Consider the following 13,926-nt stretch of genomic DNA (forward strand, 5'->3'; position numbering starts at 1 on the left):
AGAGAGAGAGAAAGAGAGAGAGAGAGAGACCTCTTTCTTTCCCCCTCCTTTCTCTCTCTCTCTCTTTCTTTCTTTCTCTCCTTCTTTCATTCTTTTATGCTCTTTCTTTCTCTCCTTCTCTCTCTCTCTCTCTCTTTCTCTCCGTCTCAAGGAAAGAGAGAAAGAAGGAAGAAAGAAAGAAAGAAAGAAACTTTTTTCCTTCTTTCTCTCTTTCCTACTTTCCTTCTTTCTTTACTTCTTTTCTGCTTTCTCTCTTTCCTCCTTCTCTACTTTCTTCTTTCTCTCTCCCTTCTTTCTTTATTTCTAAAGAGAGAGAGACGATCAGTAGCTATCCATGGGGCTTGTGTTTTGGCTATCCTATATGAGTTTGTGATTGATTCTTCATCTACGTACTTCATCTTGTCACCACTCATCCTCATCATCTGAATTAGCCAAAAGTGGCAGAAACGCGAAGTAAAATAAATCCATTAATTCGTACAATATTATATTTAGATAGCGAATACTATGTTAATGAAATATTCCTCTTTCCTATTAATATACTATTAAAAATCTTTAAAACATCCCTGTGCCATGTTCTTTTTTTTTTCAGGAACATTGTTAATTAAATTTACAAACTACTAAATGTTAACTTTTTACAGTGTAGGTATTTCTATAACTGTGCAGTGCAAAATTGTGGTTTGCCAATATTCAAGAAACTACAAAAATCTTCAAAAGTTTAAAGTTGTAAAGTGAAAACTTAAAAATGCAAAATGTTTCTTTCTGAAAACAATGCCAATCTAAATAGAAATTCAGCATCCCCATTTTATTAATATTAGAACTGCCAATAGGATAAGATTTTGGATGGTTTATTTAGTTAAAATCAACAATGTGCCTTAGCTTCTTGTCATTTCTCATTTACTACCGCATTGTATACACATTCATTTTATTGTGTGTATGTATTAGATAAAGTTATTTTACAGTCTGTTTCAATTATTGGATTAAGAATAACTATGAACATCAATGGCGACGATTAAGGGGGCAATTGCCCTCCCACTTTTTACCACTTTTACCTCCGCACTATGCTAAACCTCATGTACGAGGGAAAGATAACTGTCTTTGCCCCCCCCCCCCGTTTGGGTAGCTTGCCCCCTAGTTTTGGAACCCAATCGCTGCCACTAGATGGATGATATACAAATAAACTGAATGATGGGACAAGCAAAATGAAACATTTTAACCTTTACTAGGATTCGAACGTGGAATCTCTGGTTTCGCATTCTGTTACACTGGCCACTACAACCCAGAAACCGGTACTACGTAACCACTTGAATTGAGTAACAATATTCTTGGAAATACGAGGATTATTTTTTAATTATAGGCCGTTGTGCGCTCACGTTGGCAACACTGCGTGCTTGGCGTTTTCCGCATGTGCGTTAGTTACCAACATGCATTGCACGTAAACAGACGCCATTTGAACTTTGTGAAACGCTTGGTGTGGTTGTGGTGGACATTGGAAGTGGTGAAGGTGATTGAAAATCCCGCCGGGTGTGAGATACGATCAGTGATCAGGTTTTTGACCGCGAAAAATGTGAAAGCGACAGACATTTACCACCAGTTACGTGAGGTGTACGGTGAGAATGTCATTGTTGTCATTTGTGTCCGTCTACACCCCCGAAACAAAACAACGTTCCAAGGAATGGCGCCACACATCATCCCGCACAAAGGTGAAGTGCAAGCAAGCGACCTCTACAAAGAAACTCATGCTCACCGTCTTCTGGGATAGGTTCGGGGTGCTTCTGATTGAGTTTCTGCCGAATAGACAAACAGTCAATGCAGCCGTGTATTGCAACACTCTCAAGAAACTTCGCCAAGCAATACAGAATAAACGATGAGGAATTCTGTCTTCCGGTATCATGTTGCTGCATGACAACGCACGGCCACACACTGCAGCTCCCACACAGTCGCTCATTGACTCATTTGGCTGGGAGAGGATTGACCACACTCTGTACAGTCTGGATCTCGCCCCTAGCGATTATCACCTATTCCTCCGCTTGAACACTTTAATCGCTGGGAAGCGATTCAACATAGCCAATGAAGTCAAACAGACTGTGACGGATTGGCTGTCTGACCTGGCGGCAGATTTCTTTGATGAGGGTCTACAAAACCTCATCTACCGCTACGACAAGTGTCTCAACAACTATGACAACTACGTTGAGAAGTAGCTGAATGTACATATAAACAGCCACAGAGGTAATTAAATTTCTTCCTTTGCATGTTTTCGTTTTATTTCAAAACGGCCCCTAATTAAAAAATAAACTTCGTATATCCCTCACATTCGTCAACTAACAAAATCTAATTGATGTTTTCAGATCCATTCACACTGCAAAAAAATCCACACCTAATCAAGGGGTAATGAGAAACATAATATTGTTGACAGATGTGCCAAATTCTACGTATGAGAATTAGCAATAAAAACAAAAGAAATAACTTTTATTTATTGGTCTGTTTAATTATATATATTATATAGAAAAAATTAATATTAATACGTTTTAATAGTAATACGTATTAATATTAATACAAAAGAATTGTAGAAGGTTAAGGATAGGAAGATTTGATCACAGTTAGTTTTGAGGTTGAGGCAGGCCCTCTTGTGAAGCGATTGTAAATTCGTTCTTGAAATCCTCCAGGATGACAAATTCCTTGTCCATTCGAAGGTAGAGTTCATCTTCCGCTGTGTAGGGCGGCCAGTCTGGAACGCCATCCACTGGGTTGTCCACTGCCGTAGGGTCCCTGCAAGACAAGTCTTTAAAACTCCAAAAGCTCCAACAACAATAATTCGTTAGGCTTAAAGGAGGCATTCTCTGATCATGTTAGTGAAGATATTCCTCTAGGGTTAAGTACTACACAGAGAAATCTAAATGCACCAAATGTATTTGATGCCCCAGAAACGGACCGATTGATTGACTAAAGGTAGTATCTTTTGCCATTTCCAAGAATCAGGTTTAGAGTTTGATGCAATTTTCAATTAAGGCCAAAGTGCATTATTTGATGCAAGTAAGTGTTTCTTCCTATTTCGAACGGCATATTAAAGTATGAATTGATGCTTTTTAATGCACCATCCTGCACCATGCAACCTGCATCCTGCATAATGCATAATGCACTTAAACATTTGGTCTGAGCTACAGACTTTATGGATTGTTTTGTTTTAGCTGATGAATTTCTGCGAAGGTGAGTTTGGGAGGGGATTCGTAGCTTGTAAGAGCTAATTCTATCCTCTCTCTCCCCCTCTCCCCCTCCCTCCCTCTCCCCCCCCCTCTCTCTCTCTCCCCCTTTCTCTCTGTCTGCTATTCAGTCTCTGAATGGAAAAACGTGAGAGTGGTTCGTCTTTATTTTTTTCTCCAGAACTCACCTACACATTAACCTGTGAGAACGTCTTCACTTCAGTTCCTGAAGACGAGAGTGACATTACTTACGAATGATCTCCAGAACTCGTTTGGTCGTTAAGCTAAGATAATCATCTTACTTCACTTCCTGAAAATGAGAATGGCGCTACCTCTGAATGTTCTCCGCAACCTGAGAGAACCTCTCCACTTTAAACCCTGAAGATGAGAGTAGAATCAGCTCTCGAAAGTTCGGAATCTTCTTCAGGAACTCATTTGGCCGATAACCCAGGAGAGACTCTTCACTTCAGTCTCCGAACATGAGTGATGTCAACTTTTAAAAGCAAGAGATCTACAATACTAACCGGCTGTGTTTCAGACTGAAGTATTAATAACTTCATCTCTCGAAAACTTACGTTCTCACAGGCGTACAGATATATGTACTGTTCTCTTAAACGATAGTTCTCTTCGAACATAGATCTCAAAGTCTCTCTCAAGGGTTATTTACGAACAACCACATAGCATTTGACTCCTTACTACAACTAATGGTAGATGGTGCTCGATTTACCTGTTCTTATTTCTACAATTTTCCTACTGGAAAGTTACATGTACATAATGAAATCATTTACAAAGTTTCAGAATTCAGTAGAATTTTAGAACAATGACACAAGATATCGAATGAAACTACCGTGACATTGTACAAAAAGCAAATCCCTAGTAAAATCATAGAACATTGCTGATATGATTAAATAAAAAGATTGAAAAATGTTATGGCAAAAATAACTTTAAATCTAATGGCTCTTTTACCAATGCGAAACGTTATTGAAACTTACCCATACATTGCAAAGTTAGCAAAAAGCTTGACGATCTTTTGTGAAAGTAGTTCTCCTTCGTCATCAAGAACTTCTCCCCTCTCGTCTCTGGGATACAAATATTTCAGTTCAGCAGAATGATCAACACCTGGAAACACAGAAACTACCCTGAAGGCAACTTAACTCTTTCCTTGCCAGTGTAAATTGCAAAGCATACGCTGGCCAGTTCTGAAACAAAATCGTAGTTAATTGAAAATCAATTGTAAGCCAGACAATAATGTTACTCCACATTTATTGCCATGGATTTATATCCATATTGATTAACTTTGTTGTATTGTAATGAAATATAGGTAGAGTGTTCATTTTCAAACTCTTAATGGAGGCACATAGTGGTTAGGATCCTACATTAAACTGTAGGTCTAGCCCCAATTAGCTTTTCAGTGCATAAAATTGAAACATAAAACAAACCTCGAACTAAAAACAAAAACCCTTAAATAAGAAACTCGTATCATGTTAATAAACAAGATGTTAGCTTGTTAAGCGATATCTGTAACAAACCTCTGATATACGCGTATATACACGTATATATTTAAACATATACATAATTATATTGTAATTGATATTTGACAAGCATATTTTTGAAGCCGATGTTTTTTACAATACATAATGAAGCAACTCTATACATTCAAGAATCCATGTGTTATTTTGTAAGTAAATTTCCACGTTACTGTCTACATGCCCCTGCTTTTGGTCACCGGTGCAAACCTTCTGCATTCTTCAACATGAATCTTTAGAACTTCATAGACTGTTTCAGGCTCTCGGTATTAATAATATTACACTAATAACGTCTACTAATAGCGTAGCATCGTATTTTCAGGCTACCATGTACACATGTAATATGTGCATCCTTACCTGCAATATTGTACTTGTTAGGCGACGAGTATTGCGGCTGATAATAGTTGAAAGCGTACCAGTAGGTCTTCTCGTTTCTTGAGTTGATTTGCATTGCTCTGAACGTTGGTCCTCTCAAGAAGGTCAGGCTCATAAACTGTCGAAAGAAATATATTGATGTTTAGTACGATTCCCATGTGAGAGACTAAAGGGTGTAGCTAATGCATATGTGCGTGTGTTTGGGTGGGGGACTTAAAATCAGAAGTCTCCAGATTCCCCATGATATTAGTTTTAGCTTGTTTTTGGTCTAACTTAAAAATCATTGCATTCAATGTGATTCAGAGGATTGCTATTTTTAATTTATATCTACTAATATACTAATAATGGAGACTTATAATATACGCAGATTAATAATAATAGTCCACAACATTAAGTAAAAATGGACAACTTTCATCGTCATGGCATGATATTTTATTTATCTTCAATGAATCTGGCTTTAGAAAAATCGTGTTCCTCATTTCAGTTTCTTTCTAGCAGCTACTCGGGTTAGAATATCTTCCTGGGCATGGATGTACTTTGTGTGTGTTCCTTCATCAATTCCATCATATCAGCACTCATCCTCATCTTCGCGATTAGCCAAAAGTGGAAGAAAAGCGAAGCAAAATAAACCAAATAATCATCTTTAGCATCTACCAAGAAGAAATTTCTGTAGGTGTGTCTGTCAGCAACATTGAGTGAACACAAAATAGAAGACCTCACACGAAAGTTTCAAATTTCTATTTAGTTTATTTTGAGATATTTTGTAGCAACTAATTTCCATTTTCTTTTTTTACTATGAGTTCAATTTCCTTACTATACGTTGAAGAACCTAATCCAGAACTGCTCCTTTGTGCCAAATTGTTAGGAATTCTAGCCTGCGTCACAAAAGTGTCGAACGCCCATCTTTCTTCTTGACCATCTACAATGCACCCACCGATGGTATTGAACCTTACCTTTAAATCCTTTCAGCTTTCACTTTCTTTTTTAATTCTTTTGATTTCTCTCTATTTCTATTTATATCACGAACTTTTTCCTTTGAAACTTACGTCAACAATGCCAGGGATGAGATCTTCAAAATTCTCCATGCTTGTGTTGCCAAAATACTTCATTTGAATAGCATCTACAAGTACATGACCAGGATCTGGTATACCTACAAAATTTTTAAAAATATATTTTAGCAATTCCACGACGGACCAGACATACGAGTTGGTATCCAGAATTTTTCAGACTGGTTCTGCCACTTAGACAGAAGTTCCAGTAATGCAATGCAACAGTAGATAGTAGTACTACTGTATCTTGGGAATCAGTATACAAGACTTTACGCAGTTGGATGAACGTGCTGATTATTTATGTTCTTTTATTTGGAGTCAATTTGGAGCGGTTGATCGGAGAAAGGGACAGCCTGTGTGCATCACATTTTGTGCAAATCTCGGGAAAAACCACGACGGAAACTCTGGCAATGATTGCACAAGTTTTCGGAGAAGAAAGAATGAGCCGTACACGCGTGTTCGAATGACATACTCGGGCTTCCCTGATGGCGAAGTGGTACGCGTATCGTTGTCGCCTTGTAATCAAGGGGTCCCTGGATCGATTTCCGGTGGAGGCACATAGTGGTTGGGATTCCACATTAAACTGTAGGTCCAGTCCCGATTAGCCTTACTGTGTATAAAGTGGACTTAAAACACCAACTCCATCAATCAATCAATCGAATGGTATACACAGTTTATGGCCAGTCAGACAGTCTTTGAAGATGACGAACACACAGAAAGGTCCGTCATTATTGCCAATGTTCAACTGCTCGTTCCTCAGGATCGACTTCGATCCACTCACCATCTTGCTGACGAGATGGGGAATGGTTTTGAGACATGCCAACGGAATCTGACTGATTAATTTGGTATGCATTGTGTCAGCGTCAAATATGTGACAAGATCATGACAGCTGATCAGGAATAGCAGCACGTTGACGTCTGCAAGGAGCTTCATCAGGTTGCCTCCGACGATGTAACCTTCCTGTCCAGCATTTACAGTTACTACCCTACTACAAATCCCCCCAAAGGAAACATCTAAGCTCACCAAGACTCAACAAGCGAGTCAGGTGAAGAACAAATTTCAGTATACTTATCATTCTCTTTGACCTCAAGGGGATTTTGCACAAAGAATTCTTCTCAGCAGGCCAGTCAATTCCACCTGCAACTGTGGCGTTTTTGCAGCGGCTGCGTGAAACTGTGCGGGGACGTCGCTCCGAACTTATGGCGGCTAAATAACTGACCCTTGCATTACGACAGCACGTTGTCTCACACATCCTTGTTTACCAGGGATTCTTTGACCAAAAATAACATGATTGTCGTCTGACATACACCCTACTCGCCTGACTTTTCTCTCGGTGATTTTTTTTTTCTGTTCCCGGCTGGATCAAGTTAAAACCTCGACAGTTTGACACTATTAAGATGATGGAAGCAGAAACGCAGGGAATGCTGGATGCCCTTACAGAAAACGACTTCTAGGATGCATTTTCAAATGGCAAAGTCGACCGGTGTGTACAAGTTCGAGGATGATAGTGGCCAAAAGGACCTATGTGTGTTTTCGACCAGATGGTAGCACTAGTCACTAAAATTTTGTACGTCACTTCGTACTAAAATAATTCATGTGGTCAATTCAAGAACGCTTCTTGAAGCAACCATCTGTGTTCTTTCCTTCAGTTATGTAAACAGATTTAAGATCACTAGGTTGTCTGGTGGTGGAGGCACATACTGGTTTGGATTCCACTTTAAACTGTAGGTCCAGTCCCGATTAGCCTTACTGTGCATAAAGTGGACTTAAAACACCAAATCAAACAACGAGGTTGTCTGAACAATGTGCTTCAGACAAAGTCTGAAAGTTGAATAATGCCTTGTCTTTCATGTATTGTAAATAATTTTTGAATGTTTTAGGAACATTTAGAAAATAATTTAACATTAACAATGCTATAACGTAACATAAATAATTTCAATTCTCCATCTTTGAAATATTGAAATTAATCTTATGTACTAGTGGAAAATACGAGTATATAACTTTACCATTTTGTCTTAACAAAGCTTCTACTAATCTGTCTTTCCTCAAATCAACATCCGTGGTGAAGTTGTTGGGTTCCAAGTAGATGCTTATGTACCCTGAAGAAAGACAAATGGAATATAAGTTTGACATTTTTACACTGACTGAAGTTGTCACGAATGTTCTAATATACTTATTGTAATATAATCTATGACCAATAGTCAATACTTTGCTAAGACAGATGATCTGATATGATTATAGCAGCAAGTGAAATAATTAGTGTAGGGTTTATCTATCTAAACACGTACATGAATATATTTTAATAAATAGCAAATCAACTACGTAGTTAGTAATATCTAAATTTTCTTTCATAATAGAATTGAATTGCCATTGTTTTGTTCGTAATGTAATCACAAGTTGGGAATATTTGGAGATCCAATTCACCTACATGTTTTTTTTTAGTAAATAAGAAATATTAAGAATGGTATGGTCTGGAAATACGTTTAAGACAATTGGGCTGTATGAATGACAAAGCAAGCTGTATGAATGAGTTCAAATGCGCATATACATCAATGACTCATTCTAGGAAAATTCTTACAGCAATTTTTTAAATGAACATTCTTGTTGAAGCTTCCTTTTTTCATTGCAAATAAAGGATAGGCCTATAACAATCATCAAAATCATTTCGACTGTGTAATATCACCTAGGAAAGATCCAAGTGCTTCATTCTTTGTTGTCCCGGACATCATAGGAACCTTGTGATATATTCCTGTCTCGTATAATGCAATGGGATCTTCTTCCAAGAACTTGATGTCTCCAGCTGTTTGGATCACTACAGGTCCAGCCAAAGACTTCTTGCCCAAGCGACTTTGTTCATTCTGGAAAGACAAGGCTCAAAACTTCCAGTTTATCAGAAATTGTACATGATTTATTGTGCTTTATGTTAGAAAATATATCAAGTTTATATACCGTACATTGAATCTCTAAACATTTCTGCACGGCCTAATACATTAGAATAAAGAAGCAAATTGCAAATTGGTTTAATCAAAGCACCGATACAAATCAAACAAGACAGCTGCCCACCTCTCCCGCTCCCCGAAATGATTTAGATGAGACAGCAGTATCAGATGTACTTGTAATGCGCATTTATGCTGAGCAAGGTTGAAAATGGACTATACACTGGAAACTCAACAGCAGAACCTACCTGATACTGACCCAGTGCCGAAACAAGATCTGCAGCAGGCGCTGGGCGAAAGCAATTGGCAACGATAGTAAGATTATCAAGGGAACATGCCAGAATTTCTGCGATCTCCAGTGCGGTGACTACAGGATCCCTAGCTACCAATTCAGTGCCGAGAATTGAACCACTTTCAAGTATGGCTTGCTGGTAGAGATCTGTCGAAAGAGACAAATTTTTTATTTCATTAGAGAACATTGAAGATCACAATACAATGATGAACAGGACTTATTGGAAACTTAACTTTAAAAATTGTTGTAATCGTTTGTCCATACTCACTTGCTGACAGAGGACTGACGAGATGGAAGTGGACGCTCATTGATCCTGCACTCTGGCCCCAGAGGGTGACGCGGTTGGGATCTCCACCAAAGATCCTGATGTTGTTCTGAACCCACTGCATCGCCTTCAGTTGGTCCAGCATTCCAGCGTTCCCAGGGATATCGTCTGTTTGCAGAGAAAGACTACCTGCAGAGATAATATAGTTATCAGAAAATAATTTATCAAATAACATAGCATTTACATTGAAATTTCAAAATATATTTGTTTCAGAAATTAAATAATGTTGTTATACTTTACGCCTTGAGGTTTCGATTTTTAAATATTGCTGTAAAATTTGCAAAATTGGATAAATTTAGCGGATCTCAGAGGTTCTGTTATTGGTGGAAGCTCCAATGTTACATGAAATATATGTTATGATCTTGTATGATCATATATTTTATGACATCTTGTTAGATTGTCGTGTGGTAGTGAAACATATGCATTAAGTGTTGTAACGAGTTGAGCATTGCTAAAAACGAGTCAAGAAAGGAAAATTTTCCTATGTATGTTTTATATCACCTTAACAAATATTACCCACTATCCTTGAATATAAACTAGAACAGAAGTTACAGTTTAAACATATAAAAAAGGTTCAAAGGGTGGTGTGTCACCTCATTGGCCGAGTTGTTTGTATGGTAGAATCATAATCTCGGCATGGCATTCCTTTGTGAGTTCTCTCCATTAATTCCATCAAATCCTCGTTCATCTTCGTTGTCATATTAGCCAAAAGTGGTATAAAACAAGGGCACGTGAGAAAATACTGCAAACTACGAGTACAAGATAGTGGTTGGTTACAAAGCGGGGAGAGTTGATCTGAAACCTGAAGAAATGGAAGTTTGTACTAAGACGGAAGAATTGGACAGCGTATGTAACTAACTAACTAACTAACACACTAGCCTTCTTATAACCAAAGGTTTATGGCTGCTGCATCACAAGCCTTCCATCTGTCCGTGTCCTGGTCAAGATCAATCCAATCTTTTCCATACTTGCCGATTTGCATTAGGTTCATCTCAACGTCATCCCTCCATCTTCGTCTTGGCCTTTCTACAGGTCTCTTACCATCAGGTCTCCCAACAAGAATCCTGTAAACTCTTCTTTCCTCTCCCATTCGTGCAGCATGTCCTGCCCATCTAAGTCTTCTTGATTTAATTATTCTAATAATATCCGTACATGAATACAAAGTATGCAGTTCTAAATTCTATAACCTTCTCCACTCACCTGTCTCGTCATCCATTTTAAGTCTAAATATTTTTATAGGGATTTTATTTTCAAATACTCTTAATTTATTACAGCATATGTAACCGTAATCAAATATCCAAGATTTTCAAAGGTTGGAGATAGAATAGTAATCATATATCATGCACATTAATTTCAATATAGATTACATTGCTGAATGGTGAAAGCTTATGAGGTTTCTGTAACAGTATTACTCCAAATTTGAGCAAATCCTATGTACGTCTTGTGAATAAAAATGGAAAACATCACCTAGAAGTCCAAGACGATACTGGATGCTCACAAGTACAATCTCTTCATCCATGAAGAAGTCTGGCTTCATTTCCGTCCTGCTGGATCCTGCAGTGAAGCCACCTCCATGGATAAACAGCATGACGGGATAGTTTGCATCATCCGAAATCTACAGAAAAAATTCAAGTTGTAAATTCGTCTGTAAAGTTATTTTTATTTTATTATTTTTCTTGAAAACTTTAACTTTTCATTATTTTCAATTTTTAAGTCCTTTATTTTATATTTTGGGGAAGAACAGATGAGATAGTTGGTTAGAAAAATCAGGAATGTGAAAGTACTGGACAGAAGATAATAAAATATACAGCATCATGAAGGTATGAATAATTATTAGGATTGTCTGAAAAAGTTTTAACTCACTTAATGGGAAATGTAAATAATTTTTATGAATAAAATACATCTTCTTTTTTTTATTTGGCGTCTAGAATCATTGGGGGTATTTAGGTTTCAGTATTTTTAAGTCGCCAATTAGAATGCGATCACAGTATGTATCCACCACAATTGCCCTTGAAATGTTCGTACATTCTTCATTTAATGGAAGTACGCGCAGTTCTGTCGTCTTCTACGTTCATATGCCTATAAATTCTAACTCCAGTAATATTATTTTCAGTGCTTACCCCCCCTCCCCACCATACCCCACCCACACACATATATCTTAAAATTTTCATCCCTGTACTTCGAACAGCAATTCCATACACACTTTAATCCAAACCCACACACCTTTACACTTTCTTTTCTTCTAAATGTGTATAACTCTCAAACTTTCTTTATTTCATTGATACTATAGAACACTATATATACTAATGTAAATTCATCACATTTTCCTTAGATGTAGCTTTTGCATATTTTTTTTACTATATAGGGCATCAAGTCATTATTTGTATTAATTTTGTTCAAAATGAAATGTTGTATGGCTTAATTGTAACCCTATGGAAATAATAATAAATAATAAGGAGATAAATAGTGAGCCAAGTGACGAAGGGCATGGTGTTTTTTTTCTGTTTTTGTCATTTCGGGAGCTCAAGCCTTTTACCCCCTACTTAAATATGCCACTGAGATCTGCGTAGAGGAATGACAATCCAAGAAATTTTTATTTGCATTGATCTCTAAATGAAATGATGTTATTTGCTATTCGTTCTGGCTGAAGTTCTATCCGAGATTCTAAATTCAAATATTTCTTCCTGGCAATCTTTCTATCTTACCTGATGTGTGTAAACATCCAGGGTTAAGCAATCCTCTACGTCACCTTCTACGTCATCCATTCCACTCTGAGGGCATCTTCTTCCTTCCTCGGTTACATCCAGGACATCTTCCCAAGGATCAAGATCCACGGGGGGCTACGGGAAAGGCAACCAACATATAATTGAGAATCATACTTCCATTATTAACGTGCTAATTTTATCGTTTACCATTTAGGATAGAAATAATTTTATTCTCTTTTGTGGATGTGTTATCATAATCAACGAGTTATCAAATCAGATCTAACAACGGTGGAGGCACAAAGTGGTTTGGATCGCACTTTAAACTATAGATCAAATCTCGTTTAGCCTTCTATGACTTAAAACAAGAACTCAAAGAAACAAACAAATGAAGCAAGGCTTTTTGATCTTCCTCGCCAACATTCCGATCTTATCTAAAGAAAATGCTTTCGTTTGTACATGTCTTACGTCCGATGTTACGTAGCCTCCCAAGAAGGGGGGGATGACTATGTGATTTTGCAAGTCCATTTCAATTAAAAAGTTTTATAGGAACAGTTCCATTAGTTTTCTGTCATTTCCCCATCCCAAAAGATACCCTCCCTCAGCTTTTTTATTCTACCAAACTTTTTGGTGTCATCACTAAACATGATCGACCTGGTCGATAGCCCGAGAGAATTTATTCATGGTCATGCATAAAATCTACATAACACTATTCCCATATCATATACGAGCACCGGCCTTGGCATGTGTGTCCCTTCATCAATTTCATCATATTATCATTCATCCTCATCTTCGCGATTAGCCAAAAGTAGAAGAAAAGCGACGTAAAATAAACCAAATCAATCAATCAACCATATCATATACATTTTCATGCGTTGCTTGTTACTGAAGACAGATTATGATAAAAGTATTCGTACTCACCAAAAATCTTCTTTCTCCGCTCGGTGGTTTTGCGTACGGTACACCAAGGAAGGCGAAGATTGTTCTATTCCCTCTTGTCACTGCTGTTCCCCCTCTGAGCGTCCCTAATCCAGGAAGCTCAACAATGGGCGATTCTTGAGCAATTGTAGCCACTATTGTAACCAATGAAACCAACCAAAAGAGTCGAGAATTCATAGCGCCAATTCACAATCTGCATGTAGAAATGTGTACTGGTCAAACTTTACAAGCTCCTCAACAATATCAATACAATGACGAAGGATATCTGTGATGCTTATCACTAAAAGATAGCGATCGAAAATGGAGACATTTGTAAGTCATGCGTAACAGGTGTGGCAGGTCAAGAGATTAGGTAGCTGTTAAGTAATGCTGACGTTCTTCAAAATCACGTGTAAATTCAAGTGTTTCTCATAACTTTTCATAATATTGGATACACTTATATTATATGACAGTTCTATCGCTAATCTTATTAATTTACAGTAATCTTCAATATCAAAGTTAATCTTCAAACTTCTATTTCCAATACTGGTTGTTAGTGATTAAGTTACTTGGATGGGCTACATGGAGTAATTATTCATATGATTA

The 13,926-nt window shown here is 37.5% G+C and overlaps 1 protein-coding gene across 1 annotated transcript; it reads right to left on the minus strand.

Annotated features, from left to right (window-relative positions):
- Positions 1–2,484: 2,484 nt before the first annotated feature.
- LOC145983522 (liver carboxylesterase B-1-like) lies at positions 2,485–13,518 on the minus strand. Its single transcript, XM_083116602.1, has 11 exons — positions 13,324–13,518; positions 12,406–12,540; positions 11,168–11,315; positions 9,644–9,829; positions 9,332–9,522; positions 8,831–9,005; positions 8,154–8,246; positions 6,145–6,248; positions 5,081–5,216; positions 4,190–4,316; positions 2,485–2,766 (listed from the first exon to the last, which is right to left on the minus strand). The coding sequence occupies exons 1-11, from the start codon at positions 13,516–13,518 to the stop codon at positions 2,598–2,600; spliced, it is 1,659 nt and encodes a 552-aa protein (XP_082972728.1). The 3' UTR covers positions 2,485–2,597.
- Positions 13,519–13,926: the final 408 nt, after the last annotated feature.

The sequence above is a fragment of the Lepisma saccharinum genome, unplaced genomic scaffold, assembly GCF_977018435.1.
Source record: "Lepisma saccharinum unplaced genomic scaffold, izLepSacc3.1 HAP1_SCAFFOLD_1168, whole genome shotgun sequence".
NCBI lineage: Eukaryota > Metazoa > Arthropoda > Insecta > Zygentoma > Lepismatidae > Lepisma > Lepisma saccharinum.

What these genes read in the sequence shown, in the direction of transcription:
- LOC145983522 (XM_083116602.1), bottom strand. Translation starts at nt 13,518, where the DNA reads ATGAATTCTCGACTCTTTTGGTTGGTTTCATTGGTTACAATAGTGGCT. An exon ending in GCGGAGAAAGAAGATTTTTG is followed by an intron (nt 12,541 to 13,323) that starts GTGAGTACGAAT and finishes CCTTTCCCGTAG; the next exon opens with CCCCCCGTGGATCTTGATCC. An exon ending in TAACAAGTACAATATTGCAG is followed by an intron (nt 4,317 to 5,080) that starts GTAAGGATGCAC and finishes CTGTGTTTCCAG; the next exon opens with GTGTTGATCATTCTGCTGAA.